We start from the raw sequence: 21,978 nt of genomic DNA, 5'->3' as shown, positions 1-21,978 counted from the left end.
TTATTGACAAATGCAATCTGAACTTCATTTAAAATAATGAATTTTAAATGAGCAAATCCATTCCCTGAAGCACACAGTAAAACCTAGTTTCAGTTGTGTACTGTTCTGTTAAAGTGGTACTGAAAAGAGCTACTGTTCCAAGGACACAGTTCATTGATGGGAGTGTGCCATCTGTCACTGGTGACGAGGACGTATTGCCTAAGGGTGCCTTGGTACCATCATGGTTAGTGTGACGCTATTATGGTTCAGGGCATTGGAGTTCATTTCTGGTGCCATCTGTAAGTTTATAGGTTTCCCCCATGACCACGTGGGTTTCCTCCCACAGTACAAAGATGTGGTTAGTTTAAGGTTAGTTGGTCATTGTAAATTGTCCTGTGATTAGTCTAGTGTTAAATACGTGGATTACTGTGTGATGCAGCTTGTTGGTCCAGCTTCAGCTGTATCTTTAGCTAAAATAAATAAAAAAACAGTAGTGGTAATAAATTCTTAAAAATTTAAGAATACAGATTGCAAGTATGTGTTATAATATGGCACATTTTTTTTCCCTGTCCCTCTGCAGCGGAATTCTGGTTTTCTGATGGGTCCCTGGTGAATAAATCGAGGTTCACCGATCCTGGCTTGATGCCTCTTCCTGATACTGCTTCTGGCTTAGATTGGTCAAACCTCGTAGATGCTGCGCGAGCTTTCGAAGGTAAGAATGAAAATCTGTGCCCCCTTTCAGTGAGTCTGAGGAATCTTTAACTTTAATCCAAGGCATTTACAACACTAGCCTAGATAGATTTTCCATTTTACAAATCATAGTACATAAAAAGCGGCCATGTCTACATGGGAATGCATGCAAAATCAGATTGGGATTGTACCATTTAGATAATGTGGAAATTGTTCTGTTTCCTAGAACATAATCACAAATCTAACTTCTACAACAAGTCTTTACAGTATCGCAGGTTTTAAATTTGGAGCATCAACTTAGAATATAGGAACCTCTGTCACAAACTGGTATCAAGCGCAAAATAATTGGATGGATTTTGTAGTGAAGGTGCCATCAAGTAGAAAAGACCTGCCAGCCCTGTTACACAGAAACCAGGCCCCACCTAAATTTCATCCAATTTTAGTAAGATAGCCTTCTGTTGAATCCTTCATTGTGATTTACCAGTTTTGGATAAATGTGTGTGTATATATATATATCACCTCAGTCTTTTTCATGTGGTTACAAGTTTCATAATCTCTCTTTTCGCTGGAGGAAGAGGCTTTTTTCTGTTTAATTTTGTTGGTGATGATGCTTTAATTATGATGTCTAGTAACTCCCAAAAGTAGAAATATTTCTCTATAAGTTCCCTATCTAACCTTTTCATTAAAATAAAGATCTCTGTCATGACTTTGAGTATTTGGAGGCCTAATGTTCAAACTTTCCTGGGAAGTGTTTGGTCTTAGATTGTTGAGAAGGCATATGGTGTGTTGGATTTCATTAGTGGACTAGATTGAGTTCAAGAGCCATAAGGTAATGTTGCAGCTCTATAAAACCCGAGTTATACCACACTTAGAATATTCCCGGTTCTGGTCACCTCATTAAAGGAAAGATGTGCAAGCTTTAAAGAGGTGCACAGGAGATTTATCAGGATGCTGCCTGGACCAGAGAGCACGTCATATGAGGATAGGCTGAGTGGGCTGGGAGTTTTCAGTTTGAAGTGAAGGAGATGAGAGGTGACAGTAGAGATGTACAAGTTGATTAGAGGCATAGATCAAGTGGAAAGCCAGAGAATTTTTCCCAGCTGGCAATAGCTAATACCAGGGCCATCATTTTAAGGTGATTGGAGGAAGGTATAGGGGGATGTGAGAGGTAAGTTGCTTACATCGGGAGTGGTGAGTGCTTGGAATGCTCTACCAGGGATGGTGCTAGATGTAGATACATCAGGGGCATTTAAAAAATTCTTAGATAGGCACATAGATGATAGAAACGGAGGGCTGTGTGGAAGGGAAGGGTTAGAATCACTGTTCCTGGCCTAATGCCTCTGCCTGATACTGCTCCTTGCTTAGATTGGTCAAATCTTGTAGATGCTGCACGAGAATTTGAATGTAAAAACAAAAGGCTATCAGTGCCACTTTCATTGGATCTGATGGGTGTTTAATTCTGCCCTGAGGAATTTACCACTGCCTTTTGGCAGGGCATTCCACACATCCACCACTCTCTGTGTAAAATAACTTACCTCTGACATCCCCCTCTTCTTTCCACCTGACACCTTAAAATTAATTCCCCTCATTAGCCATATCCATCTGGGAAAAAGTCTCTGGCTGTCCACTTGGTCTGTGCTTCTTATCATCTTGTATGCCTCTGTTACATCATATCTCATCCTCCTTTGCTCCAAACAGAAAAGCTCTAGCTTGCTGAGCATCTCCTCATAAGACATGCTCCCTAATCCAGGCAGCATCTTGGTAAATCTCCTCTGCACCCTCTCTAAAGCTTCTACATCCTTCCTATAATAATGTGATCAGAACTAAACACAATATTCCAAGTGTGATCTAACCAGAGTTTTATAGAGCTGAAACATTCCCCCAGCTAATGAAGATCAACACATCATATGCACATTGATAAGGTTCCCCGTGCAAGGCTTATCGAGAAAGTAAGGAGGCATGGGATCCAAGGGGACATTGCTCTGTGGATCCAGATTTAGCTTCCCACAGAAGGCAAAGTGTGGTTTTAGATGGGTCATATTCTGCATGGAGGTTCGTGACCAGTGGTGTGTCTCAGGGGTCTTTTCTAGGACCCCTTCTCTTCATGATTTTTATAAATGACCTGGATGAAGAAGTGAAGGGATGGGTTAGTAAATTTGCTGATGACACAAAGGTTGGGGGTGTTGTGGATAGTGTGGAGGGCTGTCAGAGGTTACAGTGGGACATTGATAAGATGCAAAACTGGGCTGAGAAGTGGCAGATGGAGTTCAACCTAGATAACTGTGAGGTGGTTCATTTTGGTAGGTCAAATATGATGGCAAAATATAGTGTTAATGGTAAGATTCTTGGCAGTGTGGAGGATCAGAGGGATCTTGGGGTCCGAGTCCATAGGACACTCAAAGCTGCTGTGCAGGTTGACTGTGTGGTTAAGAAGGCATATGGTGCATTGGCCTTCATCAACTGTGGGATTGAGTTTAAGAGCCAAGAGGTAATGTTACAGCTTTATAGGACCCTGGTCAGACCCCACTTGGAGTACTATGCTCAGTTCTGGTCACTTCACTACAGGAAGGATGTGGAAACTATAGAAAGGGTGCAGAGAGATTTACAAGGGTGTTGCCTGGATTGGGGAGCATGCTGTATGAGAATAGGGTGAGTGAACTTGGCCTTTTCTCTTTGGAGTGACGGAGGATGAGAGGTGACCTGATAGAGGTATATGAAATGATGAGAGGCAGTGATCATGTGGATAGTCAGAGGCTTTTTCCCAGGGCTGAGATGGCTAGCACAAGAGGGCACAGTTTTAAGGTGCTTGGAAGTAGGTACAGAGAAGATGTCGGGGCAAGTTTTTTCAGAGGGTGGTGAGTGTGTGGAATGGCTGCCGGCGACGGTGGTGGATATGAATATGATAGGGTGGTTTAAGAGACTTCTGGATAGGTACATGGAGCTTAGAAAATATAGAGGGCTGTGGGTAACCCTAGGTAATTTCTAAAATAAGTACATGTTCGGCACGGCACCGCAGGCCGAAGGGCCTATATTGTGCTGTAGGTTTTCTATGTTTCTATATGCCTTTTTAACAACCCTATCAACTTTGCGGGATCTGTGGACGTGGACTCCAAAATCCTTCTGTTCCCCTGCCATTAACTCAAAGATCAAGGTAAAATTTATTATCAGGTACTTACATGTCACCACGTATAACCCTGAGATTCTCTTCCTGCGGGCATACTTAGCAAATCTATAGAACAGTAACTGTAAACAGGATTAATGAACAACAAACTGTGCAAGTGCAAATTTAAATAAATAGCAATAAATAACGAGCATGAAATAAGAAGGTAAAGAGTCCTTAAAGAGAAACCATCGGTTGTGGGAACACCAGTAGAATGAGTGTAGTTATCCCCTTTTGTTCAGGAGCCTGATGGTTAAGGGGAAGTAACTGTTCTTGAACATGGTGGTGTGAGTCCTGAGGTACTCGTACCTTCTACCTGATGGCAACAGCAAGAAAAGAGCATGCCCTGGGTGGTGAGGATCTTTGATGATGGATGCTGCTTTTCTATGCAACATTTCATGTGGATGTGCTCAATGGTTGGGAGGATTTTGCCTTGATGTACTGGGCCGAATCCTCTCCCTTTTATTTTCTAACATGAGAAAATCTGCAGATGCTGAAAATCCAGAGTTATATGTTGTGTGTGTAGCTCTATATTCTGCCCTTAACTTCGACCTTCCAAAGTGAATCACTTCACACTGTTGTCTTCCTTATCTTTCCCACCAGAATACATTGCCTTACGTCTAACTGTGCAATCACTTTGTCAAGCCATCTGGAGAAATGCATCTCTTTCATCATCTCTCAGTAGAATTGCCAACTCCGAACTGATGTATTCCTTGAGGCAACATCATTAACCTCATATCCCACAACACTCATGTATCCTTTTCCCCTTCGATATTTTTGTATGCGCAAAAAGTATTTCAGGAAAATAAAGAAAATGAATGCCTCCATGAAGTTCTAAGATGCTTGCAGCAATGTCCAGGAGATTAATTGTGAATTCCTGGAGATTCCAGAGTGATGCTGTGTCTGTCAAGTGTGCTTCTGGGATCTGTCCAATGATTATACATTGCACAGAATTTATCTTGTGTTCAGTCAATGAGAGAACTATCATTCAGAACGAAGGAGCCAAAAATAGGCTAGTTAATTTATATGAAACTAATGAGAACGTACACTCACTTTATTAGGGACACCTCTTCCCTTGCAAATATCTAGTCAGCTAATCATGTGACAGCAACCTCACTGCATTAATGAGAACGTACACTCACTTTATTAGGGACACCTCTTCCCTTGCAAATATCTAGTCAGCTAATCATGTGACAGCAACCTCATTGCATTAAGAATATGTAGACATGGTCAAGAGGTTCAGTTGTTGTTCAGACCAAACATCAAAATGGGGAAGAAATGTGATCGAATGTTTGTTGTTGCCAGACAGGATGGTTTGAGAATCTCAGAAGCTGCTGGGATTTTCACAGACAACAGTCTCTAGAGTTTACAGAGTATGGAATAAAAACAAAAAACACCTTATAAGCGGCTGTATTGTGGGCAAAAACGCATTGTTAATGAGAGGTCAGAGGAGAATAGCCAGACTGGTTCAAGATGACAGGAAGGCGATTGTAACTCAAATAAAGACACATTATAACAGTTGTGTGCAAAGGAGCATCTCTGAACGCACAATATATTGAAGTGGATGAGTTACAGCTGCAGAAGACCAGGAAAATACACTTAGTGGCCACGTTATTAGGTACATGAGGTACTAAATAAAGTGGCCACTTAGTGTATATGGAATATACATTAATTTTCCAGGAGCCAATTCAAAAGGGATTTAAAGTAATGTGCCGGTGTGGGAAGTGAATGGTGTCAGTTTTGCTTCCATTGGGAGCACTCTTGCCTCTGAGCTCATGTTCCACTCAATAGACACAAGCTCAAAAGTCAATGTTGTCATTGGCTCCATTGCAGTGTAATGGAATACTGCATTGTCCAACATGCAGTTCCTGGATTAAAACACTGCCTTCTCACTCAGCTGCATATAACAGATTGCATGTTATCATTTTCAATGAAGTATAGGAATTTGTACCAGATTTCTGGGTGCCGTAGTAGTGTAGCAGTTAGTGCAACACTATTACAGCTCGGGGAATCAGAGTTCAATTCTTGCATCCTTTGTATAGAGTCTCTGTATGCCCTCCCCGTGGAATGTGTGGGTTTTTCCTCGGTGCTTTGGTTTACTCCCAGAGCTCAAAGACGTGGTTAGCATAGCTTAATTGGTCATTTTAAATTGTTCGGTGATTAGGTCAGGGTTAAAATGGGTCCCTTTCAGCATGGCAGGAGGTGACTAGTGGGGTACTGCAAGGCTTGGTGCTGGGACCACAGCTATTTACAATATACATTAATGATTTAGATGAAGGGATTAAAAGTAACATTAGCAAATTTGCAGATGACACAAAGCTGGGTGGCAGTGTGAAATGTGCGGAGGATGTTGAGATAATGCAGGATGACTTGGACAGGTTGGGTGAGTGGGCAGATGCAGTTTAATGTGGATAAATGTGAGGTTATCCACTTTGATGGCAAGAACAGGAAGGCAGATTACTATTTGAATGGTGTCAAGTTAGAAAAAGGGGAAGTACAATGAGATCTTTGTGTCCTTGTTCATCAGTCACTGAAAGTAAGCATGCAGGTACAGCAGGCAGTGAAGAAAGCTAATGGCATGTTAGCCTTCATAACAAGAGGAGTTGAGTATAGGAGCAAAAAGGTCCTTCTGCAGTTGTACAGGGCCCTGGTGAGACCACACCTGGAGTATTGTGTACAGTTTTGGTCTCCAAATTTGAGGAAGGACATTCTTACTGTTGAGGGAGTGCAGCATAGGTTCACGAGGTTAATTCCCAGGATGGCGGGACTGTCATATGTTGAAAGATTGGAGCGACTGGGATTGTATACACTGGAATTTAGAAGGATGAGAGGGGATCTGATTGAAACATATAAGATTATTAAGGGATTGGACACGCTAGAGGCAGGAAACATGTTCCCGATGTTGGGGGAGTCCAGAACCAGAGGCCACAATTTGAGAATAAGGGGTAGGCCATTTAGAATGGAGTTGAGGAAAAACTTTTTCACCAAGAGAGTTGTGGATCTGTGGAATGCTCTGCCTCAGAAGGCAGTGGAGGCCAATTCTCTGGATGCTTTCAAGAAAGAGTTAGATAGAGCTCTTAAAGATAGCGGAGTCAAGGGATATGGAGAGAAGGAGGAACGGGGTACTGATTGTGGATGATCAGCCATTATCACAGTGAATAATGGTGCTGGCTTGAAGGGCCGAATGGCCTACTCCTGCACCTATTGTCTATTGTCTAAAACGGGGTCATCGAGGGCTGCTGGGTTGGGGTGGCTTGAAGGGCCTACTCCACACTGTATTACTAAATAAAAATAAATAAATACTTAAATAAATAGAATTATCCCTCAAATTCTCATCTGGTTATAATCATTTTATTTTCTGCTCAGCCTTGGTGTGCCTGATTTGCTCCCATATATAACAACATACCCGGCTGGTGGCGCAGTGACATCAGCGCCGGACTCCAGAGCGAAGGTTCCCAAGTTCGAATCCAGTTGGGCCGCTCCCGGGCACACTTTCCATCTGTGCCAGGTTGAGTGTCGAGCTCGCAACTCGGCCTCGTAAACAAAAAAAACTGCGCTGTGAGAAGGATGTGGGGGACCACTCACAGAATCTTTCCTCCAAGACAACCACTTGAAAAGTGGTTACCGGGGCTCTGGCAGAGTATGGGCACACAAAAAAAAAAGACAACAACAGTGGCCGTACTTCACAGAATTTTCATGAGCCATAAAGTGCTTTTGTGGTGTTTAGGGGTTGTGAATAGCACTATATAGTTTTTTCTTTCCATGTGAAGCTCTGGATATATTCAGATTGTCAAGTCAGATTACCTAACACTTGACTACATGCAGTCTAGGGCTTTATTTTCATTGTTGCCATGGATAAGTAATATACTCCAGCTTATTTCATTGCACATAATTGAAAAGAAGCTTAAGTGAGGAGCATTTACAGTGGCACGACTGGGTTTTTGTCCACCTTGGATCACAATGTTAAAAATAAAACCAAAATTGGCACTATCAAAGAGCCTTGAGCTGTAAGGGTCAGTTGTCAGGTGAACATTACAATAGATGACTTCAGAAATATGCTTTCCATAAAGATATCTGACAGGCTAGTACATACAGACCTTGATAATGGAATAACAGGCTGCAGGTACAATGTTCGTTAAATGTTTTTACTTTTTTATTTCATTACAACATCTTCCAAATCTTAAAGTCAAAAGAACAGATGGAAGGCTCTGGAATGTGGCAGGTATATATAAGTAAATGCCCACATATCTTCACCCTGTTTCACATCAGCTGTTATTGGTCCCTGCTTCTCTTCCTGTACCTATAGGACAGGCAGAGAAGGCAAAATATTCTGCAGCTAATTCGGGAAAATAATTATAAATTTCTCTTCCAACCCCACAAAATTTGTGCCAGAGAGCCTCAAATTTATTGATTATTTCCGAAGGTTAGTTCCACAGTATTTGAGCCTTCAGCATTAAGCTGAAACTCATGCAGTGTTGTAACCTTGTTTTTAGCAATTCTTCTCAAGAAAAGTAACATACTTACTAGTTTAACTTCAGATCCTACCCGGCCATCTCTGCTGTGGGTCCTCCAGAACAACCAGTGATGTTGGATGTGAGCTTCTCTTATTGTAAACTTGGGATAAATCTTTTAATGATGATGTCCCAATAGTCTACACTGCAGATTCTCCAGTTACAAAATCAGATATGTCCATTCATGTTAATGACCAAGATCAGCCAAATGCTCGGGAAGAACTTTAATGCACTTCCCATCCACCACCACTGAAAGGATTATATCTCCCATTACATAGCACCACTTCTACCTCACATCACATTGACAGTCCTAATTAAGGTTTAAACTCGCAAGCTTCTGATGTTAAAGCACCAATGTCAGACAGGAATTCACTTTCTCATCTAAAGGTTAGTTATATTTGTCACTGTACATCAAAACATTCAGTGAAATGCATTGTCTGTGTCAATGACCAACACAGACACACTTTCACTGCCAACATCGCATGCCCACAGCTCACTAACCTTTACCAATCTCTATCTTTGGAATCTGGGAGGAAGCTTCCACACTTTATTCTGCATCGTTATTATTTTACCTTATTCTAGCTCAATATACTGTGGATTTGTATGAACAGCATGCAAGACAAACTTTTTACTGTATCAATCATAAACCAACACCAAGTCAAGCGGTATGTGTGGAGAATTCAATACTTAACTATTGCCTGTCAATTTAATTCTCCACTCTGATCTGTCTGTTCCTGATCTCTTAACACTACTCCAGTAAAGCCCAAAGCTCAATGAACAGTGTCTTATCTTCCAGTCAGGCACTCATAGCCCTCAGGCCTCAATTCAAATTCAACAATTTCAGATAATCATTGGAGCCTACTGTATGTCCAAACATCGACAGAAGAGCTGAATTTCAGAAAAGATGTGAAAGTGGCAACCCTTAACATCCATGCAGCACTTAACCACTTGGTAGGGACAAGTTATATTTCTCATCCCAAGCCTGAATATGGCACAGGCCTTGGAACCGGAATTGGTTTATTATTGCCAAATGTACTGAGGTATAGTGAAAATCTTCAGTGGTGGATACCTTACGGTTGACAGCCCAGAGTTCATACCTAGGGCCACATGAAGGCCACAATCTGATTTTCAGTGGTAGAGGGGCAGGCTGATGTTCCATAGGTAACACAGCATTGATTAGTAGATGCCTATATACTCTGTAGTAGGTATGAGCCTGGAAGAATTTTCATAGGGGTCAGTGATGAGCTGTTTGTTGGAGGTAGATATCTTAATGGAAAGCATTATTTTTAAAGTAATCTATTATAATGCTTGCCTGACAATTGCCCCTTAAGGCACTTTGATAATATCTCTTGACTATTGTTAACGTGCAGACCCAAGGTGAGTAGAATCTACAGGTATGCCACTGCTGCTCTTTTTTCAATTGTGTGCAACTAAACAAGCTGCCGCTCACTGACAAAACTGTGACTGACATAATCCCATGGGGACCTTCCCAACTGGGGCCATCGTGAATTGCATTGTGAATTGGATTTTGTATTTTCTGTGTTCTGAGATCTGTGCTTATGTAGTTGTTGCATTGTTCAGGTAGATGAGATCTCTAGAGAAGACAAATAAAGCAAATCTTCTCATCTCTGTGTCCTGAACACATATTTTGAGATTTGTGAACCCTGGTTCTAGACACAGGATTCTGACAAAATTAAAATCATCCTTGGATTGACCCTGTCAAGCCCTGTATTAAATTTGCATGTTCCAACCTGTTAAACATGAGAGTGTAGCCCACAGATATCTCATTATGAAGATGTTTCATTGGCACCTTTCCAAAGGCAGGCAATAAATTCTTTGGCAGCAATGTCCACATGCCCTTATATAATAAAGCTTAAAGTTGAGAGGCCCAAAAAGAAACTTGAATGGACTGATTCAGCATGAATAATAAATTGTATTGCAGCTGTTCAGTGACACACTGTGAGCCCCTTTGTGTAATGCTCATTTATGCATATTGTGTTATGCCTTAGTTTTATACCATGTTCTGTAGAAGTGTGACGTGCATTTTTTTCCACGACTGGAAAAGAATGAGAAAGTATTGTCTGATGTAGTGTGAAAGTACCTGTTGCTGAACCATAAACTCAATTCAGATTTCTGTGATGATCCAGATCTTTCCCCTGGTTTTTGATATTGGGGATGGATAAACCACAAGGCACATAATGTACTGTAATTGAGGCAAGGCATTACAGTTTTGGATACTTATCAATATGTCTTTTGACAACACACACAAAAGGCTAGAGGAACTCAGCAGGTCTGGCAGCATCTATGGAGGGGAATAAACAGTCAAGATTTTGGACCTTAAAGGAAGGGAGCCGAGACCAGAATAAGAAGGTGGACGAAGGAGGGAGGAGTACAAACTGGCACAAAATGCTGGAGAAACACATCTTTCAATATCAGTTTTCTCCCTTTTGTGTCAAAGCTGGGTGGTCCGAAGTACACTTCCACATGTTTCGTAACTCTATGTACTTTATTGAAGTGCCGAGTCTTTACTTAGAAAGATTAGCTTAATAAAGTTAATCTTTCTATTACTGTGGTTATTAGAAGGTAATTAACTGTGAAAATCATTACAACCTACCTGGCTTTTTGCGCAAAATACACCCCCTGAATGTCTTCACTTGACTTATTTTCCCTAGTTAATTAAAAAACAATAAATGCTGCTCATTTCCATTGAGGATAATTGAAGTGATCATTAGTTTTGCCCAAATCAAGCATTATTTGTAGAACTATCTTGATATTATTGAGAAATGCATTAACTACATAGCATGGAGGGATTGTAAGCTTTCACTGAATATTAAAACAATTCAAATTCTCTTTAAAATATTCCACTTTGCTTAAGCATTGAAAATAGCCTCCAGCTAGCAAAGTAGCATTGAAACAGAAACTGTTTATTTGAAAACTAGAAGCATCCCAGACTTGTGTTCCTTCTTAAGAGTCACACATGTCTTGTGTTTGATACGGGGATGACGGTCCTTTGTTAGATCAGCGGCCTGTTACTTAATTTGTTTTAGTTCCATCAAGCCCTGTTGTGCCTAGAATAATCAGTTCTAATCCTTTTTTTAACTCTGCATATTTCACATTCATTCTGTCAACAAAGATCATCTCCCAGGATATGACTTCTGACCTTTCTGGCATTCCATGCATGAAGCTGCATTTTTATTTTCAGTCACTTTGCTGTATACTATTTCTTATGGTCGCAAAGGTAATGATGAACCTAGGCAAAATTCTGCTGTAAAGATCATTAATTCTGGATTAATTTAGCAAGTTCCAGCTAGCAGAAACATATTGTTTGTGTGTTGATTCTAAATCCTTTCCACATTGTTATATGTCAGACTATAAAGTTTATTAAGGTAAAGGTATAAAGATTAGCTCTATTTGTCACATGTATATTGAAACATACAGTCAAATGTGTCATTTTGTGTCAATGACCAACACAGTCCAACGATATGCTGGGGAGAGCACATAAGTGTCACCATGCCTCTGGCATCAACAACTCACTAATCCTAACCCATACGTGTTTGAAATGTGAGAGGAAACCCACGCAGTCACAGGAAGAGCATGCAGTCTCCTTACAGATGGCAGCAGAAATCAAACCCTGATTGCTGGGGCTGGAAAGCATTATACTAACTGATATGCTACCATGTTGACCATCGTAATCCTTAGATTTTTCACAAAACCTTCTGTGGTAATCTGCTCCTATCATTTGTGTTGGTTGAAATGAGTAGGGTGTAAGGGATTAATGTTTACTGTATACTAATCACAATTGAGTTTGAATATATAATCTCCTTTTACTGTATTAAATAATGAGATTCAGGATAGACTCATATGAAATTCCTTTTGAATTATACATTTCCACTAGACCTAAGCCAATTCCCTCACGTTGTCACTTTATATAATTCATAGGTTAAATATTACTGAATTTTACATTTATGCCACAATTACTGTAGTAGTTGTGGAGAAGTGGAAGATGCCCAGAGGTGGACTGGACCATGGGGCTAGGTCTGGATAAGTCAGGGACAGAAGACAGTTTAACAATGATGTGAAGTGTTTTACGGGTAGGCAGAAAACAAGTTAGCTGCAGGGGGCAAAAGCCATGTAGAGTCAAGTCCCAGGGTTGTCTTGCAGGGAAGTGGTAGTGGAAGAATGGGTCAAGGTCAAGTTTATTGTTATATGCACAAGTACACAGGGCAATGAAAAACTTACGACAGTATCACAGGTACGTAACATCATGCAAGCAGCATTCACAAGAAAAACATAAATGATACACATTGTTTAACAAGGAAGCAATTAGAACAAATAAAAGTCAATTTTAGTGCAAAGTAGTTCAGTCCATTGATGGATTTGTAAAAAAAAACAGACAGAACTTGTATAGCGAATTGATGTCATTCATTGAGGCAAGTAGTGATGGAGGAGTAATGTTGGTGCGGGACAAGATGTGGAAGTTTGGTTAGCTGAGTTTGTGTTCAGGTGGATGCCTAGGATGGAGCTCAAATGTCTGTGAGAGATCTGTTGTTAGGTCTTGGGGATGGGGGGGAATTTAGGCAGTGAAAAGGCTAAATGAGGAAATGTGCAAAATCCAAGAAAACTGTGAGAGCATCACCAGGTCCCCGAGGCTAGGCACCATTGTAGCGTAACACAAGTGATCACTGATCAGGATTCAGTTCCTGCCACTTTTGTAAGGAGTTTGTATGTCCACATGACCCCATGGGCTTCCTCCGGGTGCTATGGTTTCCACCCACATTTCAAAGATGTATGATTAGGTTTAGAAATTTGTGGCCATCCTATATTGGCGCAGAGGCATGGTGACACTTGCAGGCTCCCCAGAATCGACAAACGCCTTTCATTGTAAGTTTCAATGTACAAGTAACAAATAAAATTAATCTGATCTAACCTAATGCTCAGTAGTGAGATCAATGAGGAAACTGTAAAGGGATAGCAGTAAATCTGTGAGGAAACTGTAGGAGGGACAATGGGAAGTCCACAAGGAGACTGTAGGAGGGTGTACGGGAGGTTTGTGTGAGGGAGTTTGATCAGTGATAACTCTGTAAGAGGTAAAGAATATGATTACAAATTTATCTTATTGGCCACAATTCTCAGAGGCAGTAGAAGAATTCTGGCTTAATCATTTTTAAGTGAGTTTTGATAGTTTGCTTTAGGCTAAATTGCTAAATGATTGATTTTTGTCGGCTATGTGATGATATTTTCAACTGTTTATGCTTCCTAATTTCAAGATAGCTTGTTTGCAACCAACTTGGGTCGATCAACCTCCTGGTATAATTAGGTGACCCTGAGGGCATCTTATTATGAAGCTAAAGAGCCTTTCATTGGAAATGCTGTCATACTTGAACTGCATAATCAGGAATGTTCCTTTGTGTGTATGTGTAAACAGAAGTCTGTGGGTGCCATGGGAAAGGGCATAGGGGTTGCTTTAACTTTAGTTTCAATCTTTAACCCCATCAAAGATGTCAGGCCTGTTCACTTTCACATGTCATGGGCATGTCTTGGGACTTAGCAGTTTTTTGTGACATGAATATGGTGCCAGTTTTGTGGCTGAACAGTGTGGTTAGATGAAGTAAAAGGACAGTTCTGTCTAAAATGTCTATCCAGATTCTGATGGGCTTTGGAGGCTTGAGTAAGAACAGCCTCGGTTTCCAATTAGAAACAGCTGATCAGAATGGATATGTCAGTTATCTCTGATATGTGTGGACACATGAACTCGGAGCTAGCCTCTGGATGTAACTGTCAAAAAGCAAGTGAGCTTTTAAGAGTTTTGATGTCCACTGCTTTATCTTATAGCATTTGATGCAAAATCCTTGAGTTCTTGGAGTGATTTGAATTGAATGTTTTGTGAATGTCACTAGCCTGCCTTTGGCATTCACAGAATAAGAACATAAAACAATAGGAGCAGAATTAGGCCATTTGGCCCATTGAGTCTGCTCTGCCACTACATCATGGCTGATTTATTACCCCTCTCAACCCCATTCTCCTGCCTTCTCCCTTTCTGATGCCCTTACTAATCAAGAATCTAATAACCTTCACATTAAATATATCCATCTGTGGCAATGGATTCTACAGATTCACATACCCTGGCTAAAGAAATTCCTCCTCATCTCTGTTCTAAAGGAACATCCTTGTATTCTGAGGCAGTAGCCTCTGGTCTTTGACTCCCCCATTATAGGAAACATCCTCTCTACATCCACTCTATCTAGGCCTTTCAATATTCAAGAGGTTTCAATGAGACCCCCCCCCCTTCATTCTTTTGAACTTCAGTAAGTACAGGTTCAGAACTATCATACGCTGCTCATACATTAACATTTTCATTCCCAAAATGATTCTTGTACACCTCTTCTGGACCTTCTCCAAAGCCAACACATCCGATAAGGAGAAGTAATGCTGAATGTGCGGAACCTACATGGTTTGCTGTCCTGCTTGACTGAGCTGCTGTAGCACTAAGGTCTTTTGTTTCTCTCTGAATGTGACACTCTAACTATCCCTGTTTCTATACCGACAGACCAGAGAGTGGCCTCCTTCTGCACACTGAATGACATGCAGTCAGCACAAAGCATGGAGGGAGGTGAGGAATTATCTCTGCACATTGGCCAAACAGACAGGAAGGACCACGCTGATGATACAGGGTAAGTACAACCCAAGATAGTCATCTTCTCGTTAACTACAGCAATCTTGCTTGAAGCTTTGATGAACTAGAGCCACAGGTCTGATGCATTCTTCTCTTGCTTTATATAAAATAAGGGCAGCACGGTAACGAAGCAGTTAGTGTAACATTTTACAGTGTAAGCTGTAACACTGGGGATCAATTCTGTATATAAGGAGTTTGTACCTTCTCCCTGTGACCATGTGGGTCTCCTCCCACATTCCAAAGATGTACGGGTTTGGGTTAATAAGTTGTAGGCATGTAATGTTGGTGCCAGAAGCATGGTGACATTTGCAGGTTCAGCACATCCTCGGACTGTTTTGGTCATTGATGCAAACAACACATTTCAGTGTTTAAATGTTTCAATGAACATGTGACAAATAAAGATTATCTAATCTAATCAAGCATTTAGATTAAGTGTGGAAGAAAGCTAGAAAAAGATTTACACCTTATACTCAATAAGACCATAAGACATAGGAGCAAAAAAATTGGCCATTTGGCCTGTCAAGTCTGCTCCACCAGTCCATCATGGCTGATTTATTATCCCTTCCAACCCCATTCTCCAGCCTTCCTCTTGTAATTTTTGACTCCCCGACTAATCAAGAACCTATCAACCTCCATTTAAATATACCCAATGACTTAGCCTCCACAGCCATTGGTGGCAATGAATTCCACAGATTCACCATCGTCTGTCTAAAGAAATTCCTCCTCATTGCTATTTAAAAGGGATGTACTTCTATTCTGATACTGTGGCCCCTGATCCTAAACTCCCGGACTATAGGAAATATCCTGTCCACGTCTACTCTGTCTAAAGTTTTCAATATTCAATAGGTTTTAATGAAATCTACCTCCCCCCACCATTCTTCTAAACTCCAATGAGTACAGGCCCAGTGCTATCAAACATCACTAATTCTATTTGCCCACATTCTCCAATGTCTTGCTTATTCAAGTCTCTGCCTGCGCCTCTTTAATGCAGCAGTTGTATCTGATTCCACCCATTTCCTCAGGCAAAATGCTCCAGTAATCGACCACTCCATGTGCAAAAAAAAAAATCTGCAGACGCTGGAAATCCAGAGCAACACACACAAAATGCTGGAGGAACTCCGCAGGTCAGGCAGCATCTATGGAAAGGAATAAAGAGTCAACGTTTTGGGCAAAGGCCGTTCATCAGAACTCAGAGCAACAGAACTTAACTAAAAAGGCAATACGGGGAGAAAAAATGAGGTATGAACGCAAGCTAGCTAGGAATATAAAGGAGGATAGCAAAAGTTTTTTAGGTATGTGAAGAGAAGGAAGATAGTTCAGAACAATGTTGGGCCCTTGAAGAATGAATTGGGAGAAATTGTTATGGGAAACAGAGAAATGGCAGACGAATTTAGTAAGTACTTTGGATCTGTCTTCACTAGGGAAGACACAAGCAATCTCCCAGATGTATGGATGGGCCAAGGACATAGGGTAACAGAGGAACTGAAACAGATTGACATTAGGAAGGAAACGGTGATGAGTAGACTGATGGGACTGAAGGCTAACAAATCCCCAGGTCCAGATGGTCTGCATCCTAGGGTAATAAAGGAGGTGGCTCTGGAAATTGCGGATGCATTGGTGATCATTTTCCAATGTTCCTTAGATTCAGGATCAGTTCCTGAGGATTAGCGAATGGCTAATGTTATCCCACTTTTTAAGAAAGGAGGGAGGGAGAAAACAGAGAACTATCACCCTGTTAGCCTAACATCAGTAGTGGGGAAGATGCTAGAGTCCATTATTAAAGATGAAATAGTGGCATATCTTGATAGCAGTGATAGGATTGGGCCGAGCCAGCATGAACTTACCAAGGGCAAATCATGCTTGACTAATCTATTGGAGTTTTTCGAGGATGTAACCAGGAAGATAGACGCGGGAGATCCAGTGGATGTGGTGTACCTTGACTTTCAGAAGGCATTTGATAAGGTACCACATAGGAGGTTGGTGGGTAAAATCAGAGCTCATGGCATTGGGGGGAGGATATTAACATGGATAGGAAACTGGTTGGCAGATAGAAAGCAAAGGGTAGCAGTGAATGGGTGTTTCTCAGAATGGCAGGTGGTGACTAGTGGGGTGCCACAGGGCTCGGTATTGGGACCACAGCTGTTTACGATTTACGTCAATGATTTAGAGGAAGGCATTGTGAATAACATCAGCAAGTTTGCTGATGATACTAAGCTGGGTGGCAGTGTGACATGTGATGAGGATGTTAGGAGAATTCAAGGTGACTTGGATAGGCTGGGTGAGTGGGCAGAAACTTGGCAGATGGCATTTAATGTGAATAAGTGTGAGGTTATTCACTTTGGGAGCAAGAACAGGAAGGCAGATTATTATTTGAACGGTGTGGAGTTAGGTAAGGGTGAAATACAAAGAGATCTAGGAGTACTTGTTCATCAGTCTCTGAAGGTGAATGAGCAAGTGCAGCAGGCAGTGAAGAAGGCTAATGGAATGTTGGCCTTTATTACAAAGGGAATTGAGTACAAGAGCAAGGAAATCCTTTTTGCATTTGTACAGGGCCCTGGTGAAACCACACCTGGAGTATTGTGTGCAATTTTGGTCTCCAGGGTTAAGGAAGGACATCCTGGCTGTGGAGGAGGTGCAGCGTAGGTTCACTAGGTTAATTCCTGAGATGTCCGGACTGTCTTACGCAGAGAGGTTAGAGAGACTGGGCTTGTACATGCTGGAATTAAGGAGATTGAGGGGGGATCTGATTGAGACATATAAGATTATTAAGGGATTGGACAAGATAGAGGCAGAAAATATGTTCCAGATGCTGGGAGAGTCCAGTACCAGAGGGTATGTAAGAATAAGGGGTAAGTCATTTAGGACGGAGTTGAGGAGGAACTTCTTCTCCCAGAGAGTTGTGGAGGTGTGGAATGTGCTGCCTCAGAAGGCAGTGGAGGCCAGTTCTCTGGATGCTTTCAAGAAGGAGCTAGATAGGTATCTTATGGATGGGGGAATCAAGGGTTATGGGGACAAGGCATGAACCGGGTATTGATAGTAAATGATCAGCCGTGATCTCAGAATGGTGGTGCAGGCTTGAAGGGCTGAATGGTCTACTTCTGCACCTATTGTCTATTGCCTATTGAGTTCCTCCAGCATTTTGTGTGTGCCTCCTCTCACTCATTTCTTCTTGTTTTTGATATCCCCATCATAGAAAAAAATATTTTGAACATCTTCCCTATCCATAATCTTATATATTCCAATCTCACTACATATATTGCTTCATATTTGTGCTAACTCAGTGCTCTTGATTGGCTTTACTGTATTTTCAAGAGTGTGATGTTTGCATTTTTTTGTTTAATGGTGTTTTCTGACTCTTTCATATCCTCAAAAGACAGTCTTAAGTGATCTGCTCTTTGGCATTGACCCAACATTGAGGGATCCAACAGAAGTCAGATAGAAAAGGGCACATTGCCAATTCATGCTGAAGCTGGCTGTAATGTTGGTTTTGTGTCACAATAATTCATCTATCAATGGTATCAGACAGTTGCGCTTTTAACACTGAAACATATTGACAGATGCCTTTGTTTGTGTGGTACTTGAGCAGATCATAACAAGCTTGTGGTTGAATTTTCTGCAATCATTCAGTTACTCATAGTTTTTCATTTATTTTGACCTTGATTCAGTAAATAGCTTATTGATTTGGATTTAATTTTAAACCTATAGTAATGCATCGACTCTTCATCAAGAGCTATTTTAGGTTTGTATGTAGCTCTGGTGAATGTTGCCCTAATTTCTAAAATACATATTCTTTTAAAATTGGGTCCTCAGTTTGAACTATGTGTAAGTGTCAACAAAGGCCTGTGTAACTGTTGATATTTGTAAATTTTACTAGACATCTATTGTACTGAGGAGATGTGGGTAGTGGGTTATGCAGAGTGATTATGTAAACTAAGTACATTTCACTAGAAGAGGTTGAGGGGTAAAATAATTAATGCTATTTAGATTTGAAAAAGACTGGATATGGTCAACTAGAGCAAGCAATTTGACCTCATCCAGAACAGTGGAGTGAAAGGACACAGACTGCAGTTGAAGTGGGAGGCAGAATTAAGACTAATCAGCAAATACAGTAATTTAGTGAATGAATAACCGAGGAACAGACTCCCTACAGAGATGGTGGAAACAGTATTGATTTGTTCAATGAGATCCATTATAGGAATAATTTGAAACATGACGTTGTCCATGCTCGAGGAAGCACAAGAGACTGTGGATATCTGGTTCCCACAAATTTTCACCACTTGGGTTTTCCCCTCTCCATGTCGTGACTGTTCTGCACTAATTAAAAGAGCTTGATTGTTGCAATCAGTCAATGTCTCCACTGTTTCTGTAACATGCAACCAATGAGTTTAGAACATAGAACAATACAATCACAATGTTGTGGCATCCTTTTAGCCTCCTCCAAGTTCGATCTAACTCTTCCCTCTCAAATAGCTCTCCAATTTTCTTTTGTACATGTGCCTATCTAAGAGTCTTAAATGTATGAATGTATCTGCTTCTACCATAACACCCAGAAAGGCATTCTACACATCCATCATTCTCTGTATTTTAAAAAAAACTTACCTCTGATGTTACCCTTAAACTTCACTCCACTCACCTTAAAATTTTGCCTTCTTGTATTAGCCATTTCCATCATGGGCAAATCGTGCTGGGTGTCCACTCTATCAATGCCTCTTATCATTTTCTACGCCTCTATCAACTCACCTCTCATCCTCCTTTGTTCCAAAGTAAAAAGCCCTAACTTGTTTAACTTTTCGCCATAAAACATGCTCTCTAATGCAGGCAGCATTCTGGTAAATCTCTTCTGCACCCTCTCTAAAGCTTCCACATCCTCCTATAATGAAGTAAGTAGAACTGAACACAATACTCCAAGTGTGGTATAACCAGAGTTTAAAGAGCTTCAATGTTACTTCACAGCTCTTGAATTCAATACCCCGACTAATGAAGGCCAACACACCATATGCCTTCTTAACCACCTATCAACTTGTGTTGCAACTTTGAGGGATCTACGTATTCTCCACACTGCTAAGAACTCAGTCATCAACCTTGTACTCTGCCTTCAGTCTTCAATTATTCAGAGTGCATCCACAGTTTTCTGGATTGAAGTCCACCTGCCACTTCTCAGCCAAGTTCTGCATCCTATCAATGTCCCGTTGTAACCTAAGACAATCTTTCACACTATCCACAACACCACCAATTTTTGTGTCATCTGCAACCTTACTAATCCACCTTTCCACTTCCTCATCCAAGTCATTTATGAAAATCACATAGAGCAGGGGTCCCAGAACAGATCTGTCAAGAACACCACTAGTCACAGACCTCCAGGTAGAGTACACCCCCAGCAGCTACTGCTCTCTGCCTTCTAAGGGCAAGCCAGTCCTGAATGTACACAGCCAAATTTCCCTGGATCCCATGTCTCCTGACTTTCTGAATGAGCTTATCATAGGTTTGGTCCTTTACAATTTTCTTGAGCTTGGTTCAAAGTTTAAAGTAAATTTATTATCAAAGTACTGTACATATTTGTCACCATATACAGCCCTGTATTCATTTTATTGTGGGCATTCACAGTAAATACAGAAAACACCATGGAATTAATGAAAGACTGCACCCAACAGCACGGACAAACAACCAATGTGCCAAAGAAAACAAACTGTGCAAATATCAAATCAGTTAATTAATTAATAGATAAATAAGCAAGCATGCAATAAATATTCGAGAACATGAGATGAAAAGTCCATGAAAGTAAGACCATAGTTCAGTGATGGGGTGAGTGAAATTGAGTGAAGTTATCCCCTCTGGTTAAAGAGCCTGTTGGTTGAGGAGTAAAAGCTGTTCCATGACCTGGTGGTGTGAGTCCTGAGGCTCCTGTACCTTCTTCCTGATGGCAGCAGCAAGAAGGGAGAGTGGCCTGGATGGTGGAGCTCTTGATGATGGAAGCTGCTTTCCTGCAACAGCACTCCATTGGATGTGTTCAGTGGTGGGGAAGGCTTTACCCATAATGGACTGGGCCGTATCCACTACTTTTTGTAGGCTTTTCCATTCAAGGGCATTGGTGTTTCTATACCAAGTGGTGATGCAATCAGTCAATGTACTCTCCACCCCACACCTATAAAAGTTTGTCAAAGTTTTAGATGACACGTCAACTCTTCGCAAACTTCTAAGAAAGTAGAAGCGCCACCGTGCTTTCTTCATAATGACCCTTATGTGCTGGACCCTGGACAGGTCCTCTGAAATGATAACACTGAGGAATTTAAAGTTGGTGGTAGGTGAGCGGGAATAACCCTGTCTTATTTATGTCCATCAATCTCTATATTCCTGTTCTCACTCCCCTCGCTTGCTCTGGCTTTTTTTAAACACACATTTAAACTCATGACATTTTTTGTCTGCCACACTTTATACATCATTGCTTCAAAATGTCAAAAATATATTTTAACAGAAGCAGTCATTTCATGCTTTCTTTTTTTAAACCTGACGCAGAAAATTTACAACACCTACCAACTTACAAACTTCTGACCCATAATATTTAACCTTCAATTGACTTCACAATATGTTTAATCAGAAATGCAACATTAAAAGGAAGACAAGCTAACTGAGTGTGTAAGTACAATGGTGCATGTTTCATTACATGGCACAATTATCCTGTTGCAAAACAGTGAATCAGCTGACCAAGGAAGAGTCACCAGATCCAGCAGTTTTTCCTTCATTATCCACTACTAATTCATAACTGTCAAATATGTGAACAAAATAACTTGGTTTATTCCTTGGGCAAGCAATGTCATTCCTGTTGGGTTTAGGCTATATGGTGGGATGATTTGAAAAGAAATCTTCCACCTTACAAAATAGTATGCCGGAGCTAAATATTTCCATTCTTGAAAGGTAAACTAAAAAGAGTCTACACCAGAGAGGGTCCCCTCTGCTGGCCACAAAGA

General features: G+C 41.0%; 1 protein-coding gene across 2 annotated transcripts in view; it reads left to right on the top strand.

The window, feature by feature from the left end:
- sipa1l2 (signal induced proliferation associated 1 like 2) overlaps window positions 1-21,978 on the top strand; it is a 500,895-nt gene that overhangs the window by 458,723 nt on the left and 20,194 nt on the right. For both annotated transcript variants that reach the window (XM_072251068.1, XM_072251067.1), the window contains exons 19-20: window positions 560-691; window positions 14,888-15,011. In XM_072251068.1, coding sequence (XP_072107169.1) covers window positions 560-691; window positions 14,888-15,011 — 256 coding nt within the window. The remainder of the gene's footprint in view (window positions 1-559; window positions 692-14,887; window positions 15,012-21,978) is intronic.

Source organism: Mobula birostris, chromosome 2 (assembly GCF_030028105.1).
Source record: "Mobula birostris isolate sMobBir1 chromosome 2, sMobBir1.hap1, whole genome shotgun sequence".
NCBI lineage: Eukaryota > Metazoa > Chordata > Chondrichthyes > Myliobatiformes > Myliobatidae > Mobula > Mobula birostris.
Note: the sequence above shows the minus strand (reverse complement) of the source record. Positions and strands in the feature narration are given on the sequence as shown.